We start from the raw sequence: 19,887 nt of genomic DNA, 5'->3' as shown, positions 1-19,887 counted from the left end.
GATTCTAGTAGTAAAAGTAGTTGCTTTATCTCTTTTCTGCGTTGCCAGTAAGTGGTCACAGTCATGCACAACAATATCCGACTGCACATCTATCTCATGTGTCAGCATCTCCATAAGTTACTCCTTGTTTTTAAGGAAGGTGCATCTAAAAATTGTTTTAAATTTACTGATCTGCTTTCCATGAAAAGGCCTTTTTTTATTCAATGTGGTTTATAGGTCCTCTAATATTTATTTGGCCTTTTACTTTAATAGGAGCTATATGGGTTTTTTTTTATTGTGAAAATTTGTATTCAGCAAGTGGTGATACAGAAAGTCATATGCTTCTCCATGTTTGGTATTCCCTTTCGGGGCTCCTGGTTTGCCAAGATGACAGGAAAATAATTAATTTCCAGTCTGAATCAGTAGGGGAACGGTTGCCCTTTTTCCGAGTGGGCATGTTCGTTTAGCAACCAAGACAGTGGGAGGAGTGGACCAGCTATATATCCATTCATCAGATTGATCTCAAGGTTAAGAGAAAAACCTCTGTTTAAAGAAACTCAACATAAAAAATTACCAACCAGATTCTTCTTCAAAGTGCTTTCATGCTTTTACATATTTATTTTTATTCTGCATTTAATCGGCGTTGTCTTTTTAGCTGTTCGTGTTTTAGCCTACATGCATAAAAACATGTATATTAATGAAGTCAAGCTCTGTGGAACTGGTATTTTCTTGGCAGAGGGCAGTGACTTTTCTTCAGCATCCATCTCCGTCAGACAGCCTGGCATATTTCCAGTAGCTAAATCCTCAGCATGAGTCCCTGACATGGAGGACGGGGCCCATGTTTGCAGGCAGATTGCACATTTGAAGGAATAAATTGCTTCGAAGAAGACCAGACTCCACATTGTCTGTTCCACTCTGTGTTCCTTTGCCTTTAAATATGTTAGTTGAAGACCTGTCATCTGCAGTTTTCTGTTATTTCTTTTCAAGGCCTGTTCATTTTCTGGTGCCTGGTGGCGGGGCTCAGCCGAGGAGTCTGTGTCCGGAAGTGAACATGTGGTAGTGTTTAGCTTCCTAATGCCCTGGGTTTTATGGACGTCTTGAGGGAGATATCTCATGGAAGGCGACCAGGATAAGGAATCTGGGCCAGCAAACAGACTGGATGTCCAAGTGTTGGAGAACTCTTGTTATCATAGAGTTTCCCATGGGTGTACCTCAATCCAAGGCCCACAGAGATGAATACCAAATCGTCCTTAATAAGCCAAAATTGTTTTTTTTTTCCCTGTCAAGCATTCATCTGTGTTTTCATTACAATTTAACAATTTGGTGACTCCCCTTGGCACATACCAATCTTTAACCCCCCCAGATAATAAAATGTGTAACATTTATGCTCACCAGAAGCTTTTCTTCATGTATTTTTAAGTTTTTTGTTTTTTTTCAATAGAGAACTTTTTTCTTTCCGTTTCTTAAAACGCATCACCCTGACTCTAAAACTACGACTTGCTGTTTTATTATTGCATTTCTCTTTCCAAAAATATTTTTAACTTTATGTCTTTAGAAATAAAAAGATCTGGTTAAAGACTTTACACAATTGCAAGACAAAATAAAGTTCAAGAAATGAACACGACGATAAATACCCATGCCAATAGAAACACTTGTATCCATTTGTGAAAACAAAAAAATGTGTGTTCGCGTTTCAAATATTGCTTCAGTCTTTTATGTAAGCCCAGTGTTGTTTGCGTTGTGAACTGGATGCGTCAGCTTTCCTTTTCTTTTCAATCGGCATTTCCAATCATTTTGTTTGTGTCTGATAAATAATAAATCCATACTAAAAGGCTTTGTTGGACACAAGGTTCCCAGATTTTTCCAGACTCAAGTGTGTCTCCATTGTGTGACTGCTGGGGAGATTCTGCTAACAAATATGAGGGACAGCATTGTTTTCACAGTATTACATTTCAGCCTTTGGACGACTAGAAGAACACGTCTTAATATTGGCAAGGACTTCAATCAGCTGTTGCGGACCTACGATGTCATTTGGGTTAAGCCTTTTAGGACTGAAGAAGCCTTAAAGAAAGCATTTCCAAAGTTCTATTTCTACTAAAAAGAAAAACTTTCTCCCGAGTAGAGGATTTGTAGCAACTGCCTGCAAACTTCTGTGTTTTGTTTTCATTTCTAAAACTTTAAAAGCTTTTTTGTTGTGGCCAGCCATCTGGGTATATGCCACCTATATTCATCCTCTCCACACACCTGGGACTCTGACTAGTATGGCAGCTTGAAATGTGTGCAAGCCCTCCAGGGCCCATCAGTCCACATGCAGCACTCAGAGGAAACACATGTGACTCGTGGCATAATTGAGTCAACCGGCAGAAAACTTTCGCGGCGGCCAGCCTTCTGATGCCAATTGTTCAACTCCCAGCAGGAGAGCTCTGAGATGTGTAGGTTAGCATCATAAATAATGGTTCATTATGGGTTTTAAAGGCACGCTCCTTAACTATGTGCAGCATGGGGGCCTTCGGGCAAGGGCGAACAGCAGAATGCTGAGAGCACCCTGGTGAGAATGTAAAGTATCATCATGAGGGATTAAAGTTGCTGTACAGTAAATGGATAATAGAGAATGTAGATAATAATTTGTTATTAAAAGGAGCTGAATTTCCCCCTTTTGGCTCGACTTTAGATTTTTTTAGGGTAATCACAAAAGAAGTTTTATTTTGATTCCAGATCAAGGGGGTTATTAGTACTTAGTCATTTAGTAAATTTGAGAAATTTAAAGTTATTGTAATATTTTACTTGTTTCTGAGGGAAGTGCACCAATTGCAGTTTTCATGCTGATCTTTAAAAAGCCTAACCTGCTGATATTTTCTTTTTTAAATACCTAATACTGTCGGGTATTATAAGGTCATAATACAGCTTCTGTGTTACAATCTAATTTGATTGAACAATACACATGAAACAGTACAAACTTTGTTTAACCGCACACTGTCACGCTGTCAAACATAAATGAAAAGCTTAGCGCATTGCTGCCCAAGTTATTAACCAAACCAAAAACATCTGTTCCTTTAGTGTTTCGTTTTTCACACCGTAAAAACAAAGAACTTGCACAACTGGTTAGACTGCAGACCTGCTTTGACCCTCTGCACAGAAATTAAGTGCGCAGCAGCATTTACCTTTTACAAAATCACAAAGTTTGAGGTCAGCTGAACAAAAACTAACTAAGCAACTTAAAGCACCAATGAACTGTCCTCAGTTTTGGTTTCCTCTTGGTGCAACGCAAAAAAAAAAAAAATCCAAATGTAGCAGCTGGATATTAATTGTCTGTTTAAATGTAAATGAGAACGGTGGCACTTTCACATGTATGCATCTACTGATCCTCTAATACAAATCCTGTTTCTTGTGCACTCTTTTTCCTTCCACTCAACTTTCTATGAGTCGGCTTGAATACAACATTCTGTGAATGGACAACTAATTTCATCTATTACATTTTGTGACTTTCCCTGCTGGTTGGTGGAAATCATCTGTTAAGACAACTCTGAAGTCAGTAGTCTTCCTACGATTGTTTAAACCATAAAAAATACTTTTTTTTATTTAAAATGGTCTTAAATGCTTATAAATGTAATATGTATAATATATAAATAATTGTCTTAATGTTGCAAGAACACAGCGTTTCTAAGGATCTGGTTTTTTGTTATCCTTTGGTTTAAGGAGTTGAAATAGTGAAATAACTGAATTTTTCAATGGTCTCCTGTTATTCTGAGGTGCCTTTGTGCAAGCAGATTGTTTTCTGCGTTGAAACACGCTGTCAAAATGACATAACAGGAAAGGGGAACCCCGTTGATTTAGTGGACCTCTGTTGGTATCTGGCAGCAAGCCTAGGCAGCAGCTCCTTTGGGTCCTGCAGGTCGCAGAATGCAGCTTTCGTCGGTAGGACTTGTTTTGACGCAGTCTGTGGGTGTTGATTTGGATTGAAATCTGATATGTTTAGAGGCCAGATAATCACTTGGCCCTTTGCCATTTCCCTTAAGCTGTTCCTGAGCAGTTTGGCTGTGTAGGAGGGAATGGTGAGGCCACTGGCAGGGAGTGTCTCCACAATGGATTAGTGTGCTCGCTCAGTCACGGTGTTGTTTCAATCTACCTAAATCAGAATGTTTTACTGGCTAACTTTTGTTCAACTTTAACTTAACTTTTTTTATATTTAAATGCCATACTTTGGATTCATTTTGGTCGAAGGATGGATCCTTTGATAAACTTTGACAACAACAGCAGAAACGGTTTGACACGCATCTGTCACGATGAATCGTGCAATACGTGGGTTGCATTGTTCCTACATTTAATAATTAACCTGGATTTCCACATCTACTTGAAACACATTTCGATTCTCGTGTCCCTCCTCTCCCTGTGTAGCTTTTGTCAGAGAGGGAAAGCATGCAGCTCGCATTACAGTCAGATCTGGATTAAAGTCGGGGTCCTGACGTTTTGAGGGCTCCTGAAGGAGCATCTTAGCATTCTGACAAAAAAATAAATAAAAAATCATCTGTGATTCTATCTGTTTCATCATTTTAAACCTACTTGCAATTTAGCATTGCTTAACACTGTAAACAACTACATCCCTGATGTGATATGTTGACAGTGCTCAGCAGAGTTAGGTAGCTGCCTTAAGCGTTCCTTCTTCTAGGTGCCCAGGAGATGTTGCCTCTTTGATTCTTTCTTCAAATATGCAAGCCAGCACTGAGGGAGCAGATTGTTTGTTCTAGATTTCCTCTGAGACTCCCACCTTGGGCTTAAACAGAGCAGTTGTGATGATTAGCAACAAAGTGTGCTTCCTCACAGAAACCGTCAGGGGAGAACGGAGGATCTAAGGAGTCTTCTTTCTCATATCGCTCCTTCTTTATTGTGGGAAATTAAACTTTCCTCAGTTCTGTAATTCTGCTTTAAAACGTTGTCCTGCCGCTGTCTACATGGACAAGTAGGCTTTTAGATAAACTTGATGTTATTTCAGGGTAAACACTGAAGAGTTTGTGCTGACAGGCTCTGTGGCAAGTCTGTTTATTTATTTTTGAATCAGTTTTGTGGACTGTATTCTTGGTGAACTTTGTCGGTTTTCTTGGATTTGAAGGGGGTAAACGGTTATTTTCATCAAACTTTGGAAGTAAATGTAATTCTTCAAAACAGACTCCACACTACGGCAGTGATCCCGTTGTGACGATGTGGAGAACTTTATTTTACAAAATATTTGTACCTCATCTCCCAAATGCATCTGACTGTAACCACATTCCACATTTTGTAAATCTCCTCCAAACCTTTGAGTGAACTTTTATTTGCATTCCTGTCAGGGTGCAGGTTCTCCCAGTTCCCTGTGCACTTCTTTTCTATCACACGTTTTCTGTCGACCAAACGTCGAGTCCGTACGCTGAGATACATCATAGTCCTGCGAAAAGCATCTTCAGCTGCGTCTGTCTGCTGGACACCTGTCAATTCAAAAACATTTCTGTAATAAAAAGGTTTTTGTTTTAATTGGTCTTGCATGTAAAGCACTTTGTGTTTTCATTAATCCTACAGGACAATTATCAAAACTAACAGATAGTTGAAGTACTTTGTGACGAAATCTCTCTCATCTTGTCTGTCTGATCAGCATTTTTATGTTTATTCTATTCAGACATGTAGATGGATTAATTACATACAGTTCAATTCGACCATAATTATGGAACTATTCAGTCCAATTCAACTGATAATATGTCAATTAGTATAAAGGTTACCTATAAGTAGACTTCATCAAAACATTACCTTTGCTGCAACCCACTGCATATCATGTAGCTGGCCAGTTGTTTTAAACTTTTTTTTTTTCTTTTTTTTGTACTGCAGTGAAAAAAGATGTGAGTGATGAGACTGATGACCGAGTGCCACAGTTCAAGAAGAAGGCAAAGGAACTTCGTATCCTGGATCCCAAAACGGCGCAGAACCTCTGTAAGTATCCTTGGATTTCTGTTTGGTTCATGCAGCGTTCTTTACAATCGTCTTTCATCTCAGAAAGTTCAGTGCTTCTTTTTTTCTTTTTTTTTTCCACAATGCAGCTGTTTATATTCCCACGAGCAGGAAAAGGCAGCTGCTGGTGGGATAATAATAATAATAATAATAAAAAAAACTATTATAATAACGCCCTCTATGTTAGGATAGTGAATTATTGAGCCCTTTCTGGGAACCTGAAGATGTTTTTGGCAATAATATAGCAGTCAAACTAAGTGCATATAGCTTTTTTCCAAGCCTTGTGTGTCAGATTATGCAAAGCAATTCTTAACAGATTTGACTGCTTGAGCTCCATGTGGGTGTTTAAAGCCCAAGCAGACTTCTTTCTGCAAGCTTTCAGTTAATGCTGGATGCTAATATAAAGTTATATTAAAAAAAAAGAAAGATAATAAAAAAAACACCTCCCAATTTAGCTTTTGAAGTGTAAAGGATCTGGTCTTTACCATGTTATAAATCAATTTTAATCTAACCACACAGCCCACCATGTAATTTATTAAGCAAGGTTGAAAAATGTATTTTAAAAAAATGAAGTAGGCACAAAAACTCCATGTCAAATCCTGCAGTGTAAAATGGTGTACTATTTTTATGTAGAATTTTTTAATGAGCCTCATGTGCCAAACTTCACTTTGCATGTCATTATTTATTTCTTAAGAATAGACAAAATCCGTAAATTCTTCAAGCCCTCTATTAAAATGCTTATAGCTGCTAAGAGTTTAAACACCAAATATCCCTAATATGCATTAATACACACAGTTGAATTTGCCTTAGGACTACACCACAAGCTAACATTCAAAGTTTCCCTTATTTCAAATAATAAGGGAACAGCCAATCAGTGCCAAGGAAAGAAATGGCGCTCATGGATTGGCTGATTTGCAGATGTTAGCCAATAGCGTGTAAAGTAGCATAGTCCCTTGATCTTTCAGCTTTCAAAGCAGCATTGTCTTTTGACTGTTAGATATGACCTACAAAAACATCTGCAAATGGGGAGGAGTCCAGCATAAAGAAATTAATTCCCTTTCCTCTCATGAAAACTATAACCACATTTATGTAGTTACGCTCATTGGAGTTTTGTAGAAGATGAGTAACTCAAACAAAAAGCAAACCGTGAGTGTTGATGCAGCCCATTTAAAGTTTGGGATTAAATCTGATTCTTAGAAATACTCCTGAAAAATAGGTTGTAGGTGGAAACGGATCGTTTGTTTCAATCCTCACATCCAACATGACTCCTTGAAAGATATGTCATTTATTTCTTGCAAAAATGTAGACAAAATAATCAACAAATATTATAGTCTAAAAATCACCAAGCTTCGTCTTTTCAAAATTTAATAACTGCTTATTTTCATTCTGGTATATTCTTACTGCTTAAAGAAAAAAAACTAAATTGACTTAACTTATAATTTACAGGAATGCAACACTAATGTCCACACTACCGATTAAAAGACGTAATTAAAAATGTTTTCTACATTTTAAAAAATTTATCCGGAAGGAGAGTCGGATGCACAAGATTACCTGTTAATTATAGCAAATACTAGATGAAAATCAGTTTGTTTTATATTAGTGGATATTAAAATGTGTTTCGTGACCTGAACTTTTTAAATGTGAGCAAACAATGACACAAAAACTGAACAGATCTATAAGATGACAGAAACACTACCATGTAGGGATGATCTGTACTTCAGCATTTAGAAAACGATTTTTGATTACAGTAAACTACTCTCATGGTTAACAGTGTGTGTATTTTGTCCTATTTGGGGCCTTGTCACCAGTCAGCCACACACTGCAGCTTGCTGACAGCGCTGAGGGAAGGTTTTTGGAGACAGATGGACACAATTTACCCGATAGCAGAATGCATAATCATTTTACCATGATACATAAAGTGGCACTGACATGACAATCACTCACGTTATCCCACCACCCATCCCAGTCACTGAACCTTCACATCAGAATTGAGAAGAGAGCTTGCCAGGTTCAGCGGTAGGCAATGACAATGATTTATGTTGCGGTAGTGTTTGTCAAGGCGACTCGGGAGAGCTGTGTGGTTTGTGTACGACAACAAGATTCCCGCCCATTTCCTTTGTGAAGGTGGGAACTTTAACGCTTATTTTTTCCTTCCTGCCAAAACTCGAGACCCCTCTGTCGGCTTGGTAATCAGACCTGGCACTGACACCTATCAGCCCTGTCAAAAAACGTACACAAGTGCAGTGACAACATTTGCAAATGCTCACAGTAGCATGAATGCAAAAACAACCCGGATATGAACGTAGCGCATCATCTCACAATCAGGGTTTTCTTCACATTTTTCATATTTCATACTTTCAAGGTCAAGCCTTTGCACACAAAACCTGCAACAAGAAGACCAGAAAAGATGGTCAGACGGATGAATACACTGTTCGGTTGAGTTGCCATTCCTCCATCCTGTCTGGTTTTTCCAATTTGCAGTTTCCATGTATAAAGTCTAACGCTGGTTGCAATTCCTGCCATAAATTCATAGTGATCCTCTATCTTTTATGCTTTTAAAAAATGGTTAAAAAGGAATACAAATACTGTAAGTTTTTCTTGGCATCAAAAATGTGTTGGAAACATGATTGCACCACAAACTTTCCCCATTCTGGCAACAATTGGTGTAGAATCCAGGAAATAGTCCAACAAGTGCAACGTGACAGCCCACAAACACGGTCATGGCATCTAACCAGCCAGAACACGGCATCATGGAGTCACGGCGTTAACATCGTGCACATTTTTTGTTCTAATAAAAGCTCATAAATACAGAAAGTAGTAGGTTTAAAAAAAATGACTGAGGGATAAAACAGAAAGGAAAAAAAAAATGCTTCTTTTCTAGTTTCTTGTCAGATACAGACATCAGGTCCCACTGCTACAGTTGTATGGCAGCTGTTGAGTGACTCTCTTCCAACTCATTACTAAAGCTCCACCTGTGACTTCCACCTGGATACGCCATCAGCTCCAATTTCCAGTCTACCCTCCCCACCTGGAGTGTGAAACACCCACCAGGCTTCCCCTTGAGGCAAATACATCGCGCCCCGTTCGCATCCACCCAAACAAAAACATGTTGCTTTCAGGAGTGGCCAGCTCAGCTGCAACTGTCGCTCTTATTTTTTATTGGGTTTCTGTTTTAGATTGCCCATGTAAAAGAAAAGAAAAAAAGAAAGAATAAACAAAAATTGACTCCTCTCAGGTGAATATTGATGTTTTCCTTTGCGGTTCTTGTCAGGGTAGCACAGCTTTTCCAAATGGGAAGGATGGTCTGTGATCGTTTTGTCTGAGGAGTGATGAGTGCCAAAATGTCAGTGTGAACTCTGCAGTCTAATAAAAAAAAGTGAGGAAATGACTCTCTTCTCTCTACATCAAAACAGCAATTTTCTTGGGCTCGTTCCGCCTGCCTTATGAAGAGATCCGGGACATTGTGCTGGAGGTAGACGAGGAAAGACTGAGTGAATCACTCATCCAGGTAAGACGGATGCTCACTGTGGTGTGTTAGCTTTTTTTCACACAATCTCTCACTCTCTGTCTCTCACAGACGTATTCTCTCTTTTTTTTTTTTTTTTTGTAAACGTCTGTGTGCGTGTGCGCAAATGAAAAATGTGCTCATATGAGAAGATGATTTTTGAATTTCAGTGTCTGGTGAGCTGCTTTGCGACCCTATTTTTAACCTGCTTCGGGTTGTTTTCTGGCTTCAGTCAGCCTTTTCATTCTCTGGTGGACCGCAGAGGCCCCCTCCCCCCTCCGTTCATCCTCTCATAATGGATGATGAAGGACGAGACTTGGCAAAGTCTCCTCAGCTCCACCCTCCTCTTTTGCTTTTGTCTCTAAACTGTGATTGATGAGCTTCCTAAAGGCTACTTGTTTTTGTTCCCATTTTATTTGAGAATATTTTCCAGCCTCAGAGGGCCTTAATTGAAAATGGGGCGGGGTCATATGAGGTGAAGATGCATCACTGGGTAGCACAAAGCCTCAGCGTTTCTTCCACTGTCCTTGTGACTGAAACAGCCATGCCGTATTTGTTTGTGTTTTATTTCATCAGTTGGGGGTGTGTATTTCAGGGGCGAGTTGAAAATAGGAGATTTGATTTTATTAAAATCCTGGCAGTGATGTATTGTGTTATGTGCATGTTTTGTGTGTTACAGTTTTATTATTATGTTTTTTTTTTACAAATAGGAGTTCAGATCATGTTTCAGATTTTAAGTTAGTGAAAATCATTTAAATACTAAATGTTTCCTATAGCTGTTCCCACACAGACCTTTAGGACTCAGCTTTTATTTTTTTCCCCTCACCGATTACTTCCTAGTGGATAAAGAGTGCAGTAAAGAAAGTAGACTTTGGGAAAATTCTTGTATTTTCAAACTACTTCATTCACCCACCCATCAGTTCATTGATCTCTCCATGCATAGTAAATCAATCAATCACATTTCATTTGTATAGCACATTTCAGCAGCAAGGCATTTCAAAGTGCTTTACATAATTAAAATAAAAACAGCATGTGACATTGGATAAACAGTGAGAAAGAGAAAGACATGTTGAAAAAGATTAAAAAAGATAAAAACATTAAAACCCGCACCACTTTTAAGACTTTAGTTAAATGTCGTTTAATGGTAAATGGCCCGTATTTATGTCGTGCTTTATCTAGTCCAGAGGACCCCAAAGTGTCATAACTATTAAATACATTTTAGCCATGTCATTTCAACCACAACAATGACCAGTTATTTAGTAATTTAGTAATGTGCAGATGGAACCTGCACATTCATTTTACGTTATATTTCACTGTAACTTTGCCAACCCACCAAAAATGGCACTTATTTATTGTCTCCTATGATGATAAAATGGAATTTCCTCCCTTGTTCTTACTTCGTTCCTTTCTGTTTATTTTTTTTTACTTCATTGCTTTTTTACTTCCTTTCTTTGCTTCATTCCTTGTTTTTATCTTTGTTGCTAATTCATTCCTTATGCCATTCTTCCTTTATCCAGTCCTTCCTTCCTTTGTTTTTTCTTTGTTCCTTTCTTCATTCCTGTTTTGTTCTTTTCTTAGTTGCTTCCTTCCTCTGTTCCTTATTTCATTCATTCCTTTCTTCATTCTGTTATTTTCTTTGTTCTTTTCTTTGCTACCTCGTTAGTTCCTTACTACATTCCTTTCATCCATCATAAACCTTTCTATTTATTATCTAAAATGGATCAGAAAAGCTCCAAAACCCCTTTATTAGGAAAGAAAAAGTTGTTTTTTTTTGGCATGTGGTCAAATGTGCACCAATCCTGTACCCACCAGTATAAGTTGAAGAAACAATATATTTTGTCGGGGATCTAAAAAGGTGATTTTCAGGATATAGGTAATCAACATAAAAGCACAGAGCGGTCCCATCCTCTCTTTGTGAAAGAGAAAGGAAGTTAAGGTGTTGACCTTTTTCCATCTTTAACTTTTTTTTTCTGTGGTCTATATCTCCTAGCAGGAGAGCTGTGTCACCAGTCAATCCCCACCTGGCCTCTTGTTGGACATAGCACCAGATAAATAGCCCCCTCCATCACGTTCACACCATCAAACAGCTGCCATTACACCGACCTGATCAGACTACTGATAGCATTCAACACCACTCACTCTGGAGTCTTTCTGTTATAGATGCTAACCTGCTATGTTTCCAAATTATATAATAATGAGAAAAATATTAACGCCTTGCAGTGTTATTTTTTTAATTTTAAGTGAAAAAATGTCTAATTCAGCAAAAATCATTGTTTACATGTAAAACATTGTAATTAACAAACCTTCATGTGCAGCTGAAATTGTAATTTAAAGAAATACAGTTGAGAAAAATAAAATATTTTATGTTTTAAGATAAAAACAATTATTTAAATTTACAAAGAAACACACACGATAAGACACAGATTGAAGTAGGAGAATAGTATGTAATCAGCCATTAATAAAGATTTGTTTGAATTATTCTACCAGCTGAATGTATAAAGATTGACCTTCCCAGAACACAACCTAATGAGTCCCTGAACTTTACCTTTACCAGCATGTTCGGCATTAAAGGGAAGATGCCATGGCAGATCTTAAGTCACTGTAAAATAGTAATTTAACCTAAATCCTACGTCTAGAAACAAGTAAACGGCCCCGGTATTACCTGTGTCTAACTATTGTCACACAAAAAAACTGTTTCCACATTCAAACCACTAGTCATGCACTTTGGGAGACTTTCCATTGTTGCCTTCACATCCCCCATTTCCCTCTTTAATAAATGTGAATCAGGGCAGCGAAGCCTCTAACAAAGCGAAAGGCTCCATGGGACTTATGAGAGCAAGTGATTGAGTCAGCAAAAGAATGTGGAAAAAACCTAATGTCACAAAGTCCAGAGGGACGTGGGAGGCCCGCACGAGTTCGCTAATCAGTGCAGAAGGACCAGGCATGAGGAAAATATCTGCCTTTTTGTATGTATGGCAACGATGCCATCTGAAGAATTTTGTTAATTTTTTTTTCAATCCGTAGCCATATGTGCTCTGTTAGCTCCTAAAAGGCCTTCATTGTTCTCTCATAATGGTTAGTATTGTAACTAGACTATGATGCTGTATTATTTAAGACATTTTCAAACATCAGTGTCAGCCTCCATCATCTTATTCAGCTGCACTCGTGTCAAATTTTATGTTGCATAGTTTGTATTTTTCATAAAATACATTCTAAATGCATTTTTGGCACGTTTGTGAAGACACAACATGTTTCATTAGAGGTAAACCTGAATTTATTTCAATTGTCAAATTTGCAATATCCATACAAATTATGGACTTGTTTTAACTGAACCCAGCTCCTTCAGTTTATGTCTTTTAAAACCAAAATGAGGGATAGATGGACCTGATTTCCTTACTGATGATCTTTGTCCAGTGTTACCCTAATTTGGAGTAATCGGTTCTTCCGCATCAGGAGACATTTTAGGGCTTGTATCAGTGTGGATAACGACATGTTCTAATCAGGCTCCTGCAATTTTTTTCAAAATGTATTTTGTCTTTATACTGGGGTGGATGTACAAATCTGATACCGACTCTGAGACACAGAACCTTCCAGACGGTGTGATGGCTGGACGATACCATCCATCTATGTGTTTCAGTCTGGAGGAACACTGTAAATTGCTTTAAGTTGAGTCAAACATATATTGCATCCATAACTTCATGGTGCAATTCAAAGGCACAGCATGAATTATGTGATATTTTTGAACGCATTCATGTGCTTTACCTGAAGGTTGAAATCTGTGGCAACACACAGCATTGTCATATAATTTTTGGCAGGAGAAAGCAGCCAAGCTAACAGGAGTAATTTATATTTACATAGAAATACCACTAATTGTATACATAGGTTTTCAGAGAAGAATTGGCTGATTATAAATGTGAATCACGCTGAAATGAGCTCGCGAATTAGGCAGGGGAAGGAAGCAGCACATGCCAATAAAATGCAGCTACAGCCATAGTTAAAACTATAGAGCGGCTCAGAAGGGGAGCAAAGAGACCCCCTGCTGGGTGACACAGTCCTGAGTGTGGGCTCCATCTGCACAGTGCTCATCTACACTCATTACGCTGATTAATCACTCCACACCACCCACTTTCAGCCACACGCCAATCACCATTTATCCACATAGACAGATGCACACACACACGCGCACACGCGCACACACACACACACACACACACACACGCACACACACACAGGAGTGTGAATGCTTGTCTTGGCAAATATTTAAAGGAACTAAATTCACAGTCTTGCTAATATTAGAGGGAGTGGGTGATTGTGTGTACTTAAAATTACAAGTAGAAATCCAGTTTGAAAAACGTATAACGTGCAATAAAGTATGCTTCTGATGGTAAAGCACCGATTGTTTATTAGTTTGCATCATATTAAGTGATTTACAGAAGAAGCCTAAATTAAACTGACACTAGGTCCCCTAAAGGTCAAATCTGCACTTTCTTCTGTTTTTTTCCCCCTCCATAATTTGTTTCACACCAAGTGGTCTACAACGAAAAAACCTTCAACAGACAAGGCGCTGGGATGACATATTGTCGCGGTTGGCTTGGTCAGATGGCGCAGCGGGCACTTTGGAATTTATTTTTGCATTTTTTTTTTAATTCTTGCTATTTAGGTACTCCCTTGCGAAAGTGTGCTACACCTTAGTTTTGTCATATTTTGTTGTATTGCAATAACTAACGTTAATATGTTTATTTTGGATTATATGTAATACACAAAACAGTGCCTGATCGTGCAATGTTTCATGACTTTTAACTGTTTTTCGCAAATAAAAATCTAAAAATCCTGCACATAGTAGGTCCAAGTACTTTAGTACCTCTAAATAAAATCCCAGGCAAACCAAGCCATATACTCCTACATGGACTCCAGCGATTCTATGAAGACCTCAGAACTTTTGTTAGAGGACATTAGTTAACAAACAGCTTCACAGAGCTCAAGAAACACAGCAGACTGTTGTTTTTTAATCAGACAATCAGCCAAGAGGTCCATTGTAACTCTGCAGGAGCTGCAGAGATAGATTCACAGCACGACTGGGAGAATCTGCTGACAAGACAACTATCAGTTCTAGCCTATTTGGTAAAGTGGCAAAACAAGGCATTCTTGAGAGCCAGGAAAATGTTTGTGTGGTTTACTTTCAAGCCATAAAAGAGAAATGGCAACGATGTGAAAAAAACAAAAATAAAAAGCTGTTCTAACCAAATTCAAACTTTTATGGCCTACATCCAAAAGGCTGTGTATGGGGGGGGGAAACTAACACTTTGCATTACTTTGAATGCACAATATCCGCCCCAGAATCCACCATCCTTCAGTAGCAACAGAGATGGCGGTCAGATTTGATGGTAAGAAAGACTGAGACAAACCTGGTTCTTACAAAATCATTTGCATGCTGCAATTTCCACATGGCTTTCTAAGTAAATTTAGAAAGCCATATATAATATTCCTTTAACTTCACATTTATGTGCAGCTTAGTGTTGGATTCTCAAATCAAGTGGAATACATAGAGTTTGCATTTGTAATGTGACACCATGAATGCTTTTGTTGGTTTTTTATATGGCTTGTTTGTTATCAGGTGAACATTTGCATTCACTGTGTTTGAACGACTGGGTAATTTTTTATTTTATAATGTTAGAAAATATCATTCTAGATGTTTTTTTCTCACTGTTCATTATGGTAGTACAGATGCAAATGAATGACAGACACATTAATAAAACTGACCCCCAGTTAGTTCCCTGCTTCAACCCAAATACCCAAGTAAGGGTTCAGAAAGCTGCCAAGACAACTTTGAAAACATTAGCAAAAATGTGCAATAAGGCGTCAAAGATCAGAGTGGTAGGAAGGCTAAAGCGGAGCACGGCCTTTCGTGTCCGGGTTGAGCTACTTTAGAAGAGCACGGTTTGATGTTTTCCACTTTCTTTCACTGGCTCTTTAATGCAGACATATTTCATGCCAATGGTGGTGGGCCTTTGATGGTCGATTCAAGATGATTGGAGCAAAGATCAGTTCTGGTTCAAACTGTTCATCCGTGATTAATATTTTGCTCAGTAGTGTATAATTTGGTTTTTAAAATTTTGACTGGGTATTTTGGTTGAACAAATATCACAGTCAAACTTTGGTTTGAAAGCTAAGCTTCGTTTTCCCCTGCATATGATCCAGAGCTGGATTGTATATTGGATATTTTACATTCCACAAAGCTCAATCAGAATCAGAAGGATTTTTGATTTATTGTTGTCTCAATAGATTCCAATGAATGATATTTAAAGAAAAAGTTGACAGTATTATCATTATTTCTTTTCTTTTATTTTCTCCACAGCATCTATAAATGTCAGTAAGTTTATAAATATGCTTAAATCCTGTTACTGTGTGCAGCTCAGTGATATAAATCAAACTTATGGCATGTTGAAGAAGCCCATTTCAAAAGGGAAGGTTTTTCAAGAGCAGTATTTGTGTTCGTGGTGCTATGAATGCTGGATTTGCATTTACCACCCCAGAGTTACCTAAAAAAAAAAGAAATGATGAATGGTTTATCATCATTTTTATCGTTATCACAGAAGTACCATGAAATGTTGTGATAAAAGTCCGTATCGCCCACCTCTGCTTGGATTCATGGGCAGTCCTCTGGTATCAGTACGTCAGTTTTAACTGTTCCTCCAGCACTTGAGCAAAATAAGCCACTGAAATTCACAACTGTTTAAATTTTGACAGACCAGCAGGGATTTGATGAACGGAAAGCATGGATAGAAAGGAAGGATGGAGGACCCAGGAGGTGTTCATGATGCGTCTGAAACTCTGTAACTCAATCTTATCATGTTCCTTCTTCATGGCATGTCTAATGTAATGATTTGTCAGCAGAACGTGGCAGAGTGTTGGCCTTGAAGTACCTCTACGATGCTTCACCCTGGCAGAGTGGATAGATAGAAGTTGATTGGCTCTCCTTATTCTGCATTAGGGCCCATCAACACCTCGGATGATGTACACATCCCTGAATGCTTGCAGGCAGTCTTGGCTCTCACCATTCATCCATGCTCCATATATTCCTTGCAGTTTCATGTTGTTGTTTTTTCTTCTTTTTTTTTTTTTTTCATCACGCATACAGGCAGTGATACGCTACATGCAAATGCTTTCAGGAATCAGTTACCACTTTTTCTCTCAGTCCCTGTAGTCATTTGTCATGCAAACAATCAATATGCGTTTGTTCCTTGAACATGTGAGCAACACATTTGCATCTAATCTACCTCTATCCTTCACATTCTTTGTCTCTGTTTCTCATTTGCCTGCAGTATTTATTCATGATGCTGATGGACAGAGGTCCCTTGCATATGCCAGGTCAGCTTCATCAAATTCTCACTGTATAACAATGAGATGAAGAAGACAATGGAAGACAACAGCATACATTGCCTCTGTGAAAGCACTTAGATCCTCAGAAAAGTCAGAAGTCCTTTTTTTAATAGCTGACAGTTTCACAAAGCTTTTTTTTTTTTTTTTTTTGGTATGCTACAGAACAACCGAGGGAAATGCCCTGTGGTCCTTGTTCATGTGAGAAAAAGAGTCAAGCTTGTTTGCTCTGGGCTTCAGGGCCTTGGTAGCATTGTGTAGTTTTGCATTACAAGACAGCTTGCCCCCAAGTATTTTTTTTAGTGGCATCCTGACTGTGTGGATCACCCTCCCTCTTGTATTGTTTAAATCACAACAGTTATACGCAGATGACCTTGCTTTTATCGATTTAAGCTGGCTCTCCCCCTTTGGTGTTTGAATTTCTCCAGGAGTCCCTCACAGCCTGTTTGCCCCAGGGTGACGCCTCTACTGGCATGATGATGCTAGTTGGTCCCCATGTTCTTGCAGTCCTTGCCAGTTAAACACTCTGAGGCCAAACAGTGTCTAGATTAATAAGAAGCACTTGCAAATATGTTATGTTTATCCTGTGATCAGCTTATACAAATGCACTGAGTTGCCTGTGTTAGCTCACTCTTAGGGTTACGGAAATCGGCAACACTAAGATGACAGTAAAAGATTTGTTCCTTATTTACAAGATTATCAGCTTTGGACTGGCATATCCTTTGAGATCCTAGAGTTGGCCCTCTGAATTTTGTTTAACTAGTAACCTCAATAACTGAATCTCCTGCATTGACATGCACTCACTGGCTGCTTTATTTATTAAATCCTCTTAGTACAACAATGTGTTTGAAACTAACCAACATCTTATGAAATGTTGATCTGTCGACTGAAATTGTACAAAAATCCAGTCAAAAGTCTGTTAATTGGTCTCCTCAGTGACAGAAATCACTAACCTTGGTCCCTATTACTGCATATAAACAATTAAATTAAACCATTTAACTTAAATTATGAAAGATGCTCCTGCTATGGCCTGAATATGCGGTCTCAAACCTTCTTCCTGGCTTATTTGGATCTAATTTGTTCACTCTCTTGAGTGCAATCAAATGTCTCAAGATTCTGATGTTTTTCTGGAGGCTGAATCCAGGCTCTGCTGCTACACTGGACACTGGGATTTCAAGCGCCACTTCAGCCAAAGTTTTGAAATCAGGGGAAATTTGTCCAAATGAAGTGATTAGAAGTCGGCAAGAGTCTCTGAACAAGGAGTTTTTTGGTCCCTCCATTACTTACATCTGCAGGAAGAAATACTGCAGCAATACTCCAAGTTGATGTTTATTTCAGGCTTTAAAAATTCTTAGATGTTCAGATCTTCTGTACTGGGTATTAATTTATTATATACTAGTTTTTAAATCTGTGCATTGGTTTATTCACTCCTTTCAAACAAAAATCTAAAAAAAAAATAAGCTAAATATGTCATATTAAGTTATTTGTTTACCATAAATATCTTTTAAACTTGAGTCTTAAGAGTACAACAAAAGTTGGCTTCCCGGTCCGAATCGTAAGACGGTTATCTGTGACAATCGTTGCGGGAGACTTTTTAAAAAGAAGTTCAGCTGGCTTGACAGAGTTATTTTTGCATCACTCATAATGTTACTGTGTCTGAAGGCAATCTTCGAGAGATTTTTTATGTACAGTAGAACGGATTAAGTGGTATTGGGTTTTAGGCGTCCAGATTAGTGGTTTGCAAATATACTCCCAAAGCTCTTCTTCTTCTTTCTCCTGCAGCATTTTCCCTATTTTTCTTGTGCAGTAGTTCTGCTGGACTGCTCCGCATTCCCTTGTTGCTTAATTGGCACGTCTAAGAAAACTGTTCTTTGTGATTAGTATAGAAATTGTTAAGTTGTCTGCAGTACATGTTGTACTGTCTTCTAATGCTCCCTCAGGCAAATAAGCTATTTTAGGTCTAATAAGCTTTTCTAGTTTCATTAAGCAAACAAAGTCCTCGTGTCCTCATGCTTTATACATAGTTTAGTATTCACAGGGTCTCTGTGATGTCCAGTTAGATTTCATTTCTAATTTAACAGTGTCACAATAAAGCTCATCACACCGTTAACCTCAGTAGACTGAAGTTAATACATATTTATAAATGGTTGCATTTAGTCTTGACAACTTGGGTTCTCCCCTGAAATGAAATATACTCAGTGAAGGTAGTCGTGCCCATATGTACATCACTTCTTGGTGCCTTTCTTTTCTCTGGCAGGACAGTAGATTACAAGACACAAGAAAATTAATAATAGAATTTAATGTAAGTAATATATGGCGGAACAAGTGGATGCCTGGTTATCATTTAACTGATTACCTACACATAGTTACCATATTTTCACCAGGATTATTGTAGTACTAAGCATTCTAAGATTGTATAATAATACTATGACACATAAATGTTGCTGATCATTTGATGTAGATAGATCTTAGGTGTTTTGAACAACAAATAATGTGTGTAAATGAGGGCAAGGCGGAAAGGATGAGTTCCAAGTATTATGAGGTCAGCCATTCACGATATTGGACAATAGAAACTGGAGGTGAGGAAGAGGATGGGGACGAGATTGGAAGTGGTGATTGGGAGTGACCTGAATATATAAGACGGAAAATGAGCTAGAAAGATGCAAATATAGTGTTTGAACTATTGAAATAGGTAGTTATAATTGTTTTTAGAGGGACAAGCTGTTTGTGGACCCTGGCAAATATTGGTGTTTCACTATGTTGTCACTTGCTATCCATTTAAATTTAGCCTGCTGAAATTTTCATGCAACTCTGCTTCCAGTTATCTTTAAGGGGTGCATATTATGAAAATTCAAACTTTTTTTTTACCCTTTCATGCATGTTTGCATTCGTGTAAAATACCAGTTTAATCTTGTACATCAACAATCAGTCGTTTTTTTGCAGTGTTATAAAAGAAGCACATCTTTAAGTTAAAGGCCAGATTCACCTATTTTTTACCGATTTGACTGCCTGAAATGAAAGAGTCATCACTAAATGTTTCAGCACACCCAGTT

The 19,887-nt window shown here is 38.2% G+C and overlaps 1 protein-coding gene across 6 annotated transcripts in view; it reads left to right on the top strand.

The window, feature by feature from the left end:
* The window catches only part of diaph2 (diaphanous-related formin 2), a 440,846-nt gene that overhangs the window by 235,244 nt on the left and 185,715 nt on the right, over positions 1-19,887 (top strand). For all 6 annotated transcript variants that reach the window (XM_088009428.1, XM_088009427.1, XM_088009429.1 and 3 more), the window contains 2 exons: positions 5,833-5,934; positions 9,366-9,460. In XM_088009428.1, the coding sequence (XP_087865554.1) occupies positions 5,833-5,934; positions 9,366-9,460 (197 nt within the window). The remainder of the gene's footprint in view (positions 1-5,832; positions 5,935-9,365; positions 9,461-19,887) is intronic.

The sequence above is a fragment of the Poecilia mexicana genome, unplaced genomic scaffold (genome assembly GCF_051168715.1).
Source record: "Poecilia mexicana isolate PSO_F unplaced genomic scaffold, ASM5116871v1 scaffold_10, whole genome shotgun sequence".
NCBI classification, from domain to species: domain Eukaryota; kingdom Metazoa; phylum Chordata; class Actinopteri; order Cyprinodontiformes; family Poeciliidae; genus Poecilia; species Poecilia mexicana.
This window is presented reverse-complemented; position numbering and strand designations above follow the sequence as displayed.